We start from the raw sequence: 13,753 nt of genomic DNA on the forward strand, positions 1-13,753 counted from the left end.
AAGATTTCTGCTCCTGTCTATTAAAGCATCCTAACTGATAGACCAAAGAAAGAGATGACACCAGAGTTTTAGTAAACCGAGTAAAACATGAGAGGGCATAGGTCACAACAAAACATACTTCCCACTGACAAGTATCTTTTTTTTTTTTTAATTCATTTTAGAGAGGAGAGGGAGAGACAGAGAGAGAGAAGGGGGGAGGAGCTGGAAATATCAACTCCCATATGTGCCTTGACCAGGCAAGCCCAGGGTTTCGAACCGGCGACCTCAGCATTTCCAGGTCGATGCTTTATCCACTGCGCCACGACAGGTCAGGCCCACTGACAAGTATCTTAACTAGCTTGATTCTTGAGTTTTAAAAAAGTTAACAAGTATGCTCATCAACAGGTGACTAGATATAAACAAAATGTGTTACATATAAGGACTGACTATTCAGCATTAGAAAGGAATGAAATGTCCACACGTTAAACACAGACGCACCCTGAAGACATTATGCTAAGGAACATGAGCCAGACACAAAGGACAATCCTGTGTGATTTCACTGATACGAAAGATCTAGAGCAGGAAAATTTATACAAACAGAAATTAGAGATGTCAATGCCAGGGACTGAAGGGGGAAGAATGAAGAGTTAGTGTTTAATTAATGGGTACAATTTCAGTTTGGGAAATTGAAAAAGTTCTGGAAATTGGTGGTAATGACTGCACACTATGAATATAATTAATGCCACTTAATTGTGCACTTGAAAATGGCTAGAATGATAAATTTTACACTTATACATTTTACCATAATTAAACAACAAAAGTATGAAGTAATTTGAGGAGGAAAAAAAAAACCCCTCTGCATTTGTATAAAAAATTCCTGTAGAGATAACAACAGTTCCAAGTTGCTGCTCAACAGAATAAAAGGGCCTGCAGAATACTAGAATACTAAGAAATAAAAACCTACTAAAGAAGCTAATAAAACTTGAGCGCTTTACCTGATGGCTAGGACCAACACGAATTTCCCCCTGGGTACTGTTCAGTCTCCTGTTATGAAAAGAATAGATTTGGTTAGCACGTGTAGTTTTGGCATAAACATTCACATACTTTTCAAGGAAACTAACTGACTTCAAATAAATGAGGTATAACTAGGAAGAATGCACCATTTCTAATGGTTCCTCGTACGTGTACCCCCCCCCACACACACACACATCTCTTAAAACTCTGTCAATGCAGCCGTAACTTGACCCGTCATTCGTCCACACCACAGAGAGACGCACAGGCCTATAGGATAATCCCAAAAGAAGCTTCCTCTTTTCAAAACATTTCAGGGTGCCCTACAATAAACCTTATTAAAACATAAACAAGATAACTTATGGTTCCTAGCACACATGCTAGGTCATTCGCTCATTCATTCTTTCCACAAAATATTTATTAAGTACCTACTATAAGCCAAAAATTATCTTAGGCGTTGGGGATAAACCAATGAACAAAATAATGTCCTTGCTTTCTTGGAATGTGTATTCTCATTCAGGTTAAGAAACAAACAAAACAAAACAAAAACCACAGAAATAAATAATAGGTCAGATGATAAGAAGGGCTAAGGAATTAAGTAGATGGATCGAGCATTGGCCCAGCGTATGGACGTCCCGGTTCAAGTCCTGGTCAGGGATCACAGGAGTAATGACCATTTGCTTCTCTCCCCACCTCTTTCTCCCTTCCACAGCCAGTGGCTCAACTGGCTGGTTCGAGCATGGCCTGGATGCTGAGGATAGCTTGGTTGGTCTGAGCACAACAGCCTTACGTGCTAAAAATAGCTCAGTCCTCAAGCATCGGCCCCAGATGGCTTGCCAGGTGGATCCTGGTTGGGGCGCATGTGGGAGTCTATCTGTCTTCTCTCCTCTCACCTAAAAAAAAAAAAGATGTGAGGGAATGAGCCCAGCTAACTGCAAATTGTGGAGCTTCTCCTGGTCTTTCAAGCTCATGTCTCCTGTTGCAGCTGTGCTATGATGGCAGCAGTGGTATGCAGGGCCAGGCTCCACCAGCGGCTGTTTCCACACAGGAACCACAGTGCCAGATCCCACAGCTCATCTTCTCATCTTGGTTTCACACAGAAGGAGCCAGGGTATCTGGCATTCTGGTTAATTTCCATTTTCTTTACCATTTTCTTGAGGAAGGCACCATGATGGGTCCTGCGTTCACCGGTGTTTCGAGCTTTCTAGGTGTGTTTAGCCCTGTCGCTGCAAACTAGGTCAGAGCCCAGAGAGAGCCGGTCTATGCCACTCTTACTGCACCTGCAAGGCCCACCCTCCTTTGCTCCAAATCCTAACCATCAGGTTCCTTTTAAAAAGCACTATTTCCAAGAAACCTCACTTAACGTCCTCCCCATGTACTCCACACACCCGCAAGTGTGCGGAGAGTCTTCCTCCTTTCACTCCTTCATGACAGTCACTGGGTACCCTTTCCGTCCCTGGCTGTGCGCAGTCCTTCCTGGCACACCGTGGAGAACAAAGCAACGCAGCCCCTGCCCTGCCAGGACTCCCAGTTCATATGACACTTCCACTGCTGAATTTGTTAAAGTGAATTTTGAAAAACTATTATTTCCTTCAAAGGCCTTGGGTCCAGCACTTCCTTCTTCTACTTCAACAAATTTTTCTCAGGAAGAGTCTTATTTTGGCCAAGGTAGCCAATAGACATGACAAAGGAGAAATGAGTAACAAAAAGAAAAGATGTGTCTCCAGTACTTATAAGCTTACAACCCATCTACCTGGGGAGCTAGTATCCACCCCAAGACACCAGAACAGGGCCAACCACACTACATTCAGAGCACAGAACACTTCAGGAGAAACAGAACAAAACTGACATGGCGAGTGAACAAAACTAGGCAGGCTTCAGGGAGAAACAGCCCATGAACAGGTTAAGTTCCAAAGAGGACTCTGAAGGAGAAAATAAACACAGCAGAGGACGTCCCACGTGGGAGTAAAGCCCAGCAGATGTGCAGGCTGAATGGTGGAGGGGGGGTGGTGGTAGAAAAGGACGACGTGAAGGGCTGACTTTTAAAATATAAGTCATCTTCACATCTTCAGTAGGCAAATGGGACGCTGAAAAACAGAAGCTACAAGGTGGACTGTTCTAGCAGGTTTCTGTACCAGCTACCAGAAGCTGTTTTAGGAGGCATGGAGAAGAACCAATGGGCCAGGAGGCTACTTTAATCACCAGTACTTCTTTAAGAAAAGCAAGCAGTCGGCATTCCCAATTTCCCTTCTAACTTGTCCCTTTGTTTCATAACTAGCTAAGAGCCAAACTAGCTGCCAAAAGCTCTCTCCCTTTATTTCTAAATACTTTCCAAATGCCTGCCTGCCTGCATGTTAGTTGAGCCAAAATGTATCATCTCAGAAAGCTTCAGCCACAGCCCATCCAGTAATCTGTAGCCACAGCTCAACTCGCACGTTGTTCTAGGTCTGTGTTATGCCAAGCCCCTCAAGTGGCTGGTTATGAAAGCATTTCCCCATCACTGTCTACATACACTGTTAAGTCCTTCATAAATCCAAGACAAACATTCCTGGTTCCTTTTAGTTTAACACTTTTTCTATTTTTTTGTGTTTTTAATTTTTAAAAATATTTTAATAAGCCAATATGATATTTAGCTAAAAAAACCTGTACCACAATAATAAAAACAAAACCCCCAAATACCTTATTGAATAGAATTACTTATATCTTAATTATTTGTGTAAAAATGGAAGCGAATAATTAGTCATACTGCTAATAATGATAAAGGTGAAACCAAAAAGCATGCTGAGGTATCTTAAGAGCCTAAATTGGAAACAGTTTTCCTCCTTTATGTTAATATTCATGAAGGTTACTATAAGGTAAGTACAAAATAACGTAAAAAATAAAGGAAAAACAAAGACCCTTTAAAAAAAACAAAAACAGGCCCTGGCCGGTTGGCTCAGTGGTAGAGTGTCAGCCTGGCGTGCAGGAGTCCCGAGTTCAATTCCTGGCCAGGGCACACAAGAGAGGCGCCCATCTACTTCTCCACCCCTCTCCCTCTCCTTCCTCTCTGTCTCTCTCTTCCCCTCCCGCAGCCAAGGCTCCATTGGAGCAAAGTTGGCCCAGGTGCTGAGGATGGCTCCATGGCCTCTGCCTCAGGCGCTAGAATGACTCTGGTTGCAACAGAGCAACGCCCTAGACGGGCAGAGCATCGCCCCCTGGTGGACATGCCAGGTGGATTCCGGTTGGGCACATGCGGGAGTCTGTCTGACTGCCTTCCCGTTTCCAACTACAGAAAAATACAAAAAAAACCCAAAACAAAACAAAAAAACAACAAAAACATTTAAAGCCTGACCAGGTGGTGGCACTGTGGATAGAGCACCGACCTGGGACGCTGAGGACCCAGGTTCAAAACTACGAGGTCACCAGCTTAAGTGCAGGGTCACCAACTTGAGTGTAGGTAGGATCAAAGACACAACCCATGGTTACTGGCTTGAGCAAGGAAGGGGTCACTGGCTCAGCTGGAGCCCCACGGTCAAGGCAAGTATAGAAAGCAATCAATGAACTAAAGTGCCACAGCTATGAGCTGATGCTTCTCATCTCTCTCTATCTGTCTCTTTCTCTCGTTAAAAACAGACAAAAAAGGGAGACACATTCAGGAGAACACTTGTAACTATGTAAACACAACAAATTAAAATCAATTTTAAAAAAGACCAAAAAAATTTAAAATTCAAATTTTTTTTACAATTTATTTATTTTTTTACATTTTATTTATTCATCTTTTTAGAAGGAGGAGACACAGAGAGAGAAAGAGACAGAGAGAGGAAAGAGATAGAAAGAACAGAGGGAGGAGCAGGAAGCATCAACTCCCATATGTGCCTTGACCAGGCAAGCCTGGGGTTTCGAACCGGCGACCTCAGCATTCCAGGTCGACACTTTTACCCACTGCGCCACCACAGGTTAGGCCAAAAATCAATTTTTACAACAAAAACATTCCTTAATCATATCTAACTTTCAAATATTAGGGTTTCACACTAAAAGATATAAGTTATTTCTGAGCAGGATTAGTATCCTAGGTAAGCAGACACTGGCATCAGCTATCATATCCAGAAACTCCCAAATATAGAATAAATGGAAGAAAAACTTTTTGGGTCCATATAAAGAGGTAGACAGCAACACAATCTATTACAGAGAACTGGCTGCATCCGACAGAAAAACTGTCAGACTATGAACTAAAGATGAAAGACAGGAAGCAGGCTTTGTGAGAAACTGCCAGTATCCAACTGTACCTGAGATCTACAGAACAATCTTCTTTTGACAGTATCCAAACTCTACTTTAAATTAAACACTCCTCCCCTGCTCCCTTTCTTCCTGAATGCTCCTTTTGGGGCTCACACTGCACTGTCAGAGAAGAATAATCTCCTATGGCTAATGTGGGCATTCCCATCTCCACCCACTCTGGGACCATCAGCTTCCAGAGTACAAAACCTGAGAATAAATTCACTTTTTGCATCCCCTAGAAGCTAACCGAGTTCCTACTTGTCATTAGTATGCATTCAGGACAAACTAAAAATTCCTTAGCTGCATGAATATCTCTGGACTACTAAGATGCAAAACTGGACAAAAATCACCAGGAATTATTAATTTATATGTAGTATCAACAGTTTATAGAAAACACTCAATAATCACAGGCTGATTGCTACATTTTTTCTCTTAGGTAACAAAACAATTCTCAAACTTTTTGGTCTTAGATCCCTACAGTCTTTAAATTACTAAGCATCCCAAGTAAATCATTTTTGAGAAATTTCAAAATATTTATTTATTCATAGCAATTAACTCATTACATATTAACATGCATGACTTTTTTTATGAAACATGATTGATTGTACATACACAAAAATCTTAGTGAAAATAAAGGCACTGTTTTACATTTCTGCAGATCTCTTTAATGAAAGACAGCTGAGTTCTCCTATCTGTTCTACATTCAGTTTATTGCAACATGTTGTTTTTGTTAATGTATAGGAGAATCTAGCCTCTTACAGATATGCAAATGAAAAAAAAAGAATCTTTTAATACCTTTTTCAGAACTGTAGACATTCTTTCTGATACTACACGTAAAGCTCACAAGTGATTATTTCTCAAAGGTTTTTGTACAATGTGAACCTAAAACCTTACAATGATCTTTCAGACTCCTTTAAGATCCATTTGTCTGTCTTGGACTTTGGATGGATCTTCTACCCACACATTATTTTATAATGTGGCTAGATGGAAAATATCAGTTCACTAAGTTTTGCAGATCTTCAGATACTAATACAGTTCACTACACAACTGTTAAAAAATATTTAAATATGTATTTATTGATTGACTTCAGAGAGACAGACAGAAACACCTGTTTGTTTCTATGTATATGTGCCCTGAGCGGGAATCAAACTGGCAGCCTTTGCATTGCAGGATGATGTACTAACCAACAAAGCTGTCCAACTAAAGTCATTACACTATTTTTTAAAAATCACATTCATTAATATCATCACCCATCTCATAAGGAAAGCCTGTAGGTGCAGAGAAGCTGTCAATCTCAAAGAGGTGGGTACAGTTTTTCAAAATTCTAGTCGTCCACCCCTCCAAGCTCAAATCTTAGCATTGGCCAGTATGATCAGCTGTTTTCCTTGAAATGGCAGGCTAACTTCCTCCACTTTGCAATACAGTGTCTGCCAGTTACCCAAGTCTGAATATCCACCGTTGGCCTGTTGGTTCTTTCAAATGAAAATAGTGTGCAGTGGAAAAAGTGGCTGGGTGAGCTTCTAGAACAATCTATGTCCTTTGGCATGCAACAGTCTTTTATGTCGCTTCCCATTTCTTCACTAAGAATATTACAAAGACAGGCCTCGAAGGTTGAGATTTGATAAAATTTATAATGAGGTCCACAAGCCACACTTTGAGAAGTACTGCTTATGAAACATTCTGAACTTCAGAAAATATTGCAGGCTAAACTCAAAAGGCTCTGATTCCAGGGTTATCAAAATTGACTATTTTATATCTATTCTGGGTGCTCTACAGTATTATCTCATTTTATATATTAATTCAATTCATATCTTGAAATTAATGAAAGTATTAGTAGTGATAGTCACAGAAATCCAGATCTCATTCCGTCCTGTATTTATTTGTTTTGTTTTTGTGACGACACAGAGAGACAGAGAGAAGGAATAGATAGGGACAGACAGACAGGAAGGGAGAGAGATGAGAGGCATCAACTCTTTGTTGCAGCTTCTTAAGTTGTTCATTGATTGCTTTCTCATACATGCCCTGACCTGGGGGGGGGGGTCTACAGCAGAGTGGATGACCCCTTGCTCAAGCCAGCGACCATGAATGGGGTCGTGTCTATGATCCCACGCTCAAGCCAGCAATCCCGTGTTCAAGCTAGCACCTCAGGGTTTTGAACCTGGATTCTCTGCACCCCAGTCCAACGCTCTATCCACTGCGCCACCACCTGGTCAGGTTGTCCTCCTCTGTTTAAACAGCACAGCTACTAAAAGGTTTCTGCTTGCTATACAGCAGTGTTTAACTAACACAGCAGGTATGGGCAAAGCCAAGGTGGCCATCAATTAAGGAAGGAAAATCCAGACCAAGGACAGTGTAAATCCTAGGAAGGCCAGATAAAAGATACTCCATATGAAATAAGAAACGAGAGATGGAAGTCACACCCTAGGACAATGCAGGACACATCTATGTACACCTTTATCCTTGCCTCAGGGTATTCACCCATTGTATCTTAAATTCAGGTATCTTAAAATTGTATGATTAAACACAAGCAAAATAATAGTGCTTTCTATGTCGGGTATACATTATTTCATTATTCCTCATGAGGCAGTATCTCCACTTTATAGAAAACAGCAGTACTGACTGTAACATCAATAAAGGCTCTAACACACACTGGGCATCCACTATGTCCCAGGTGTTTCAAGCTACATAAATTCCATGTACTTTCTTATCTAATATTAAGGATGACCCTATAAGGCAGGTGGCCACTATTACCAGCCCCGATAAGGAAACTGAACCTAAGAGAGGTTAAGAAATTGACAAGGGTTACACGGCTAACATGTGGGAAAACCAGGATTAGAACTCGTTTACTTAACTCCAAAGTCAGGGTCCAATCACAGTCCCATATGGCAGAGTGATTAAGTTACTGAACCAAACTTGTACAATTAATTACAAACAAATAGAACCAGTATAAGAAGCCATATCCTTTTCTCTAATTCAGTGATATGTTCATTTCAAGCACTAAAGCAAGACAAAATAGTAAAAAAGAAATTTTTTTTTAAAATTTGAAAACCATGTTAAAAAAGAAAACTTATCCAAGTTAAAGGTCAATTTATGTAACATTATGACAAAGCTGGAGAACAGATGAGTGGCAAGCTGTCAGGAATGGTCAAGGAGGGGGGGAGGATGGGGAAACCTTTGCAATGCTGGACTAGGTCTCTATTACCGTGGCTGCACTTGTGATAATATGGCACAGACCTATATACACAGTGTACGAGTGCAGATGTCTAGGCTTTGTTCCTGCACCACAGCTACATACAATGTGTCCACTGGGAAAGCCACAGAAGGGTGCATGGGAGCACTCAGGAGCAGCCTGTAACTTCCTAGGCATCTGAAAATTATAAGTTTCTAAAGGTCAAAAGAAGAGGTTAGTTGAGTACAGCATTCCAACAGAATGGAGATGAGAAAGAAAGCCAAAAATGAGAAAAGCTGCTTAAGTGACAAACAGACTCGCCCCCAATGTATACTGTAAACAGCTGAACAAGTAAAGAAAGAATGCCACAGTTAATGAGCAATGAGAATGATGTCATGTATTTCTCTTTTTTTCTCTGTGTTTACTACAGGATCTCTGGTATGGATCACCTTCTTTGAGAAATCCTTAACTGTGAATCATAGTAAAAAAAGAAAAAGAAAGAAAGAAAAGAATTGTCACTATCCTCACCAGCAAGAAGGAATTTCTGTGTGTCTAATGTAAATAATACATGTTTTTCAAAACAGCTGAGATTCTTCAGTCTCTGTTATTCTCCAAATCTTTGCTTTGGTATATGAAAAAAGTAGTCCCAGAAGCCAAATTATAAGAATAATGTAAGTCATTGTGTTTATTCCTCAAGCATTTAAAAAAAATAGAAAGAAATTCATTGTATATGAAATCTGATACAAAAGAAACCAATGAACAAAGCAGTATCCATGGCAACTACAACTTAATATTTCAGGCCTCTTCAGCTGCAGTGGATTAAATAAAATGACAAGATGTTCCCTTTGAAAAGTAACCTGTTACCATGGAAACATTTTAGTCTAAGAAGTAAACAGGGAATGGACAGAAAGGAGCAGGAAGCCTGCAACTGAATATCAAAAAGGGAGATGGGTCTATGCAAAGGAGAAGGGGAGGCTGGCTGGTGGTGGGCCAGATGTGGGGAGGGCTCCCGTAGAGCGGCTGGCAGCTGGCAGAGCGCCTGCCCTATAGCTACTCTTTATCATGATGGGAGGGGAGGCACGGGTCCATGAACACGCTTTCAGGGCACCCAAATATCTGTCCATGAGCATGGACAAAGACTTGAGTCTACAGGGGAAGAAGAGGGACAGGACTTGGGGTCCAAGGAAAACGGCATGAGCTGGCAGTGCAGAGGCCTTTTAGAGGAGCTGGCGTGACTTCCTAGCATAACCCAGACCTGGTCCCCATCCCAAACACAAATGTAACAGTGGTGCAGCCTGTGGCCCATTCCCAAAAGGCTGGGCCTGGTAACCACCAAGTCAGCCCTTGCAAGGTGGCTGACGTCAGGTGTGAATGGGTCACTGTGAAATCTCCCTTACCTGTCCTTCAGATTGCAAGGCTCACACAGTAGATAATTCTTATAAAGTGTGCTAAGTTCAGCAGGAAGACTGACATGAAATCAACAAAAAGACTAGAAATTCGGCCCTGGCCGGTTGGCTCAGCGGTAGAGTGTCGGCCTGGCGTGCGGGGGACCCGGGTTCGATTACCGGTCAGGGCACATAGGAGAAGCGCCCGTTTGCTTCTCCACCCCCACCCCCTCCTTCCTCTCTGTCTCTCTCTTCCCCTCCTGCAGCCAAGGCTCCATTGGAGCAAAGATGGCCCGGGCGCTGGGGATGGCTCCTTGGCCTCTGCCCCAGGCGCTAGAGTGGCTCTGGTCGCGGCAGAGCAACGCCCCAGATGGGCAGAGCGTCGCCCCCTGGTGGGCGTGCTGGGTGGATCCCGGTCGGGCGCATGTGGGAGTCTGTCTGACTGTCTCTCCCCGTTTCCAGCTTCAGAAAAATAAAAAAAAAAAAAAAAAAAAAAAAAAAAGACTAGAAATTCTACTACCGCATTCTGAAAGTAACCACAGAAATAGACTGTAGGTCAGAAATAAATACACCAAATGTTAGGAAAATAGAAAGGCAGCTTATCAGAATCACTTCTAATTAAGAAGGGTTGTGGGCAGGAGTGAAAAGGAGGCTGATAGAAGGAAGATCAGAGCAGGGCACAGGGTTCTCGGATCTGTTCAGCATGAGTACACATGCTCAAAGAATCTAGAACAGGTCTGCAGTTTCTTTAGTCTAACACAGTATCTTAAAAATTCATGTAAACTTTATATTCTAATCCAAAACATATTCTCATCCATTTTAAGATAGAAAATATTTTCCCTAAATCTGAGTAAAATCATCATGTTTTGTACATCCTAACAAGATGCCCCGCGACTTTGGCACCCCACTGCTGGGAGAGAGAAGCCGTTAGACACATCTGAGTCTAGCTGCGCAGGTGCAGGGGAGGAGCACAGACTTCAGAGTCAAATGAACTTGGATTAAAATTTTAGTACTGAAGTTTTGACAGCTCTATGTACGACCTTAAAGACATTTTTCAATCTCTCTGAGCCCTAGTTTCCTCATCTATGAAATGAAGTTCTTAATGGCTGGTTTGCAAAGTTGCTATAAAAATAAAAACTAATCTATGGAAAGAAGTAGACACAGCTCCCATTGCCCTGCAGTCGTTACTATACTAGTTCCGAGGGCTGGCAACAAGTGAGAATAGAAGTTAACTCCTTTATTATGAGTTCCCAGAACATCACTAGCTCTTCTCCTTCAGCCCTTATCACAGTCATGATTTTATATTTCTTTTGTGTAATTATTTCTTTCAATGAATGCCTTGCCCTTCAGACCAAAAGCACCATGTGGGTAAATCTGTTTTTAGCTCCCCATTATATCCCAGAGTCCATTGGTACTCACTAAATATATTTAAATGAATAAATGACTCCATTATTTTAACTAAATTATTGTTTAGCATAGATAGCAACTGAGCATTTTGTTACAAAATTATGTCAATCACTTGTAACAGAAAGCTAGCCCTCTGAGCAAAATCAATCTGGAACAGGTTTGAGGAAGTGCCTAGTAGAAACAAGTCAGTATTCATTCAAAATAATCAGAAGAAAAAGAGAGTCAGTCAACTGTTAAAAGAGTTAATGTTCCAAATTCATACACAAATGCAAAGGCCAAGGCAGGAACCTCTCCAAAATCCAGAATCACAACATTCTAAATTTTCTCTAATCAAGTCCCTTAGAGGCCATCTAATCCAATCTTGCAGCTCAGCAGAAGAAACCAAGGCATGGGGGATAAAAATGCTCTTTCAAGGGGTCACAGTAAGTTAATCACAGAGGATTCCAGGCCACAGACACAGCTCTCCCTCCACAAGGTCCCCTATATATAATTCAGAGTCCAAGCTAAGAAGTTAAGAACAGGCATTGGCCAAGGACCAGCAAGACTTTCCACGTCGACAATAATATGCAGTAAACACGGCCTCTACACGGTAATATTTAATATCAGAAAAAAGTGATAAAAAATATTTTTTAACAACATGTAAGAAAGGATCTGGTTTTAAAACACTACCACGGTCTCTGGGTTCCTAAAACTAGCATTGCAAGGAGAGCAGAGAAAGACCACGTGGAGGAGAGGAGAAGCAGCCAAGATGGCGGAGAGCTGAAGGAGAGGCCACTTTGTGCAGAGAGAAGGAGATGGGGAACAGAGGTGAATAAGGCTTGTGAGGTAGGAACCTTTGATTCTAGGAAACTTGGATAAGTCAGTGGTTTTGGGAGCCCTGAATGGAAAGGAAAGTGTTTTCCCACTGTGTGTATTTCTTGCCCACCAGGTGCAAGCTAGGATTAAAGCTAATGGCCCACCAAAAAAAACAAAACAAAACAAAAAAACCCACTACCACAACTTCTCTCCACTGTCTAAATGTCTTATTTGTCCAGCCTTACCTCGGTCAGATAATAACATGCAGTGTCTACCCATCGTATATGAGTCCATCCACCCCAGGTTTCTCCTGGGTTTTACTGTCAGCACTGGCCGCAAAGAAGGAAATGGCTGTAAGGACCACAGCCCGACACAAAGCTGCATGCACACACACATCTGATGCTTTAGAAAACAAACTTATTTTTAAAAATCCACTATGACTGAAATACTTTTTAAAGCAACTCACAGATATGGTGAACAGTATTTGAAAATGAAGCCAATCTCCTGACCAGAACTATTGCTGGCTTTCTGCATACTGAAGTCAAACTTTATAATGAATAGAAACAGGAGTGTCCCCAGAAAAAGAGGGCCTTTGGACCTAGTAAAGGAGGTCTACAATGCACATGTAAATGTTACTTTGCTCCCACTGGGAAGTCTCTGAAAAAGCTGTAAAAAATATCACCATTGCCTTATTCCTCTTCACCTAGAGAAAGTGGTAAGATAGGATAACACTGAACACTGGAATACTAAATGTTATACAAGAAGGAAGTAAAGCTTCTCTAAAAGAAAAATTAAACATCCAAAGAGCATTTAAAAAATCAGTAAATGATGGTTAAACATACTGGTCACTGATTTACCATAATTCCTAACATGATTTTCATAATTCTTAACATGATTTTCATTAAATAGGTTGACCAAAAAATACAAATGCTGTTGAGAGAACCGTGCCTACAAGAGATTACAGAGCTGGCTTTGAATTAATAACAGTAATACACTGAGCAACTATATACCAAACATTTCCATACTGTTTTCATCTAATATTATAACAACTATGGGAAGGATTTTTTTTTTAATTCATTTTAGAGAGGAGAGGGGGAGAGAGAGAGAGAGAGAGAGAGAGGAGAGACAGAGAGAGAGAAGGGGTGGAGGAACTGGAAGCATCAACTCCCATATGTGCCTTGACCAGGCAAGCCCAGGGTTTCGAACTGGCAACCTCAGCATTTCCAGGTCGACGCTTTATCCACTGCGCCACCACAGGTCAGGCCGGGAAGGATTTTTTATCTCCATATGACTGATGAGAAAACTGAGATTCAGAGGAGGAAGAAACTTATCCAATGTCACATAGCTGGTCCAACGTCACTTATAGGTGGAATGTGAACCACACCAGCTAACTCCAAATCTGGTCTTTTCTTTTACCATAGATGCTACTCATTTATGCAACATATTTAGGCTGGAAACCCATTTGTCAGGCACTCTACTGGGGACTGTGTCTAAAGAACAGATATGGCCCATGCCCGAGAAGCTTGCAATCTAATAGGGGGGACAAACAGTCGCAAATAAATGTATAGTTCAAATAATTTTGAACGATAAAAATAATATCTAATAATCACAACTGAATCAGAGTGAACTATTTTAGCTTAGATCTAAAGTATCAGTATTCACATCAGGAGACTGGGTTAGCTTTCTTCCAGATTTGCTTTATTTTTTATTTTTTTTTATTTTTTTTACAGGGACAGAGAGAGAGTCAGAG

At 41.3% G+C, this 13,753-nt stretch overlaps 1 protein-coding gene across 5 annotated transcripts in view; it reads right to left on the reverse strand.

The window, feature by feature from the left end:
• The window catches only part of RERE (arginine-glutamic acid dipeptide repeats), a 422,789-nt gene that overhangs the window by 122,828 nt on the left and 286,208 nt on the right, over window positions 1-13,753 (reverse strand). For all 5 annotated transcript variants that reach the window (XM_066374961.1, XM_066374958.1, XM_066374959.1 and 2 more), the window contains one exon: window positions 975-1,023. In XM_066374961.1, coding sequence (XP_066231058.1) covers window positions 975-1,023 — 49 coding nt within the window. The remainder of the gene's footprint in view (window positions 1-974; window positions 1,024-13,753) is intronic.

The sequence above is a fragment of the Saccopteryx leptura genome, chromosome 3, assembly GCF_036850995.1.
Source record: "Saccopteryx leptura isolate mSacLep1 chromosome 3, mSacLep1_pri_phased_curated, whole genome shotgun sequence".
Taxonomy (NCBI): domain Eukaryota; kingdom Metazoa; phylum Chordata; class Mammalia; order Chiroptera; family Emballonuridae; genus Saccopteryx; species Saccopteryx leptura.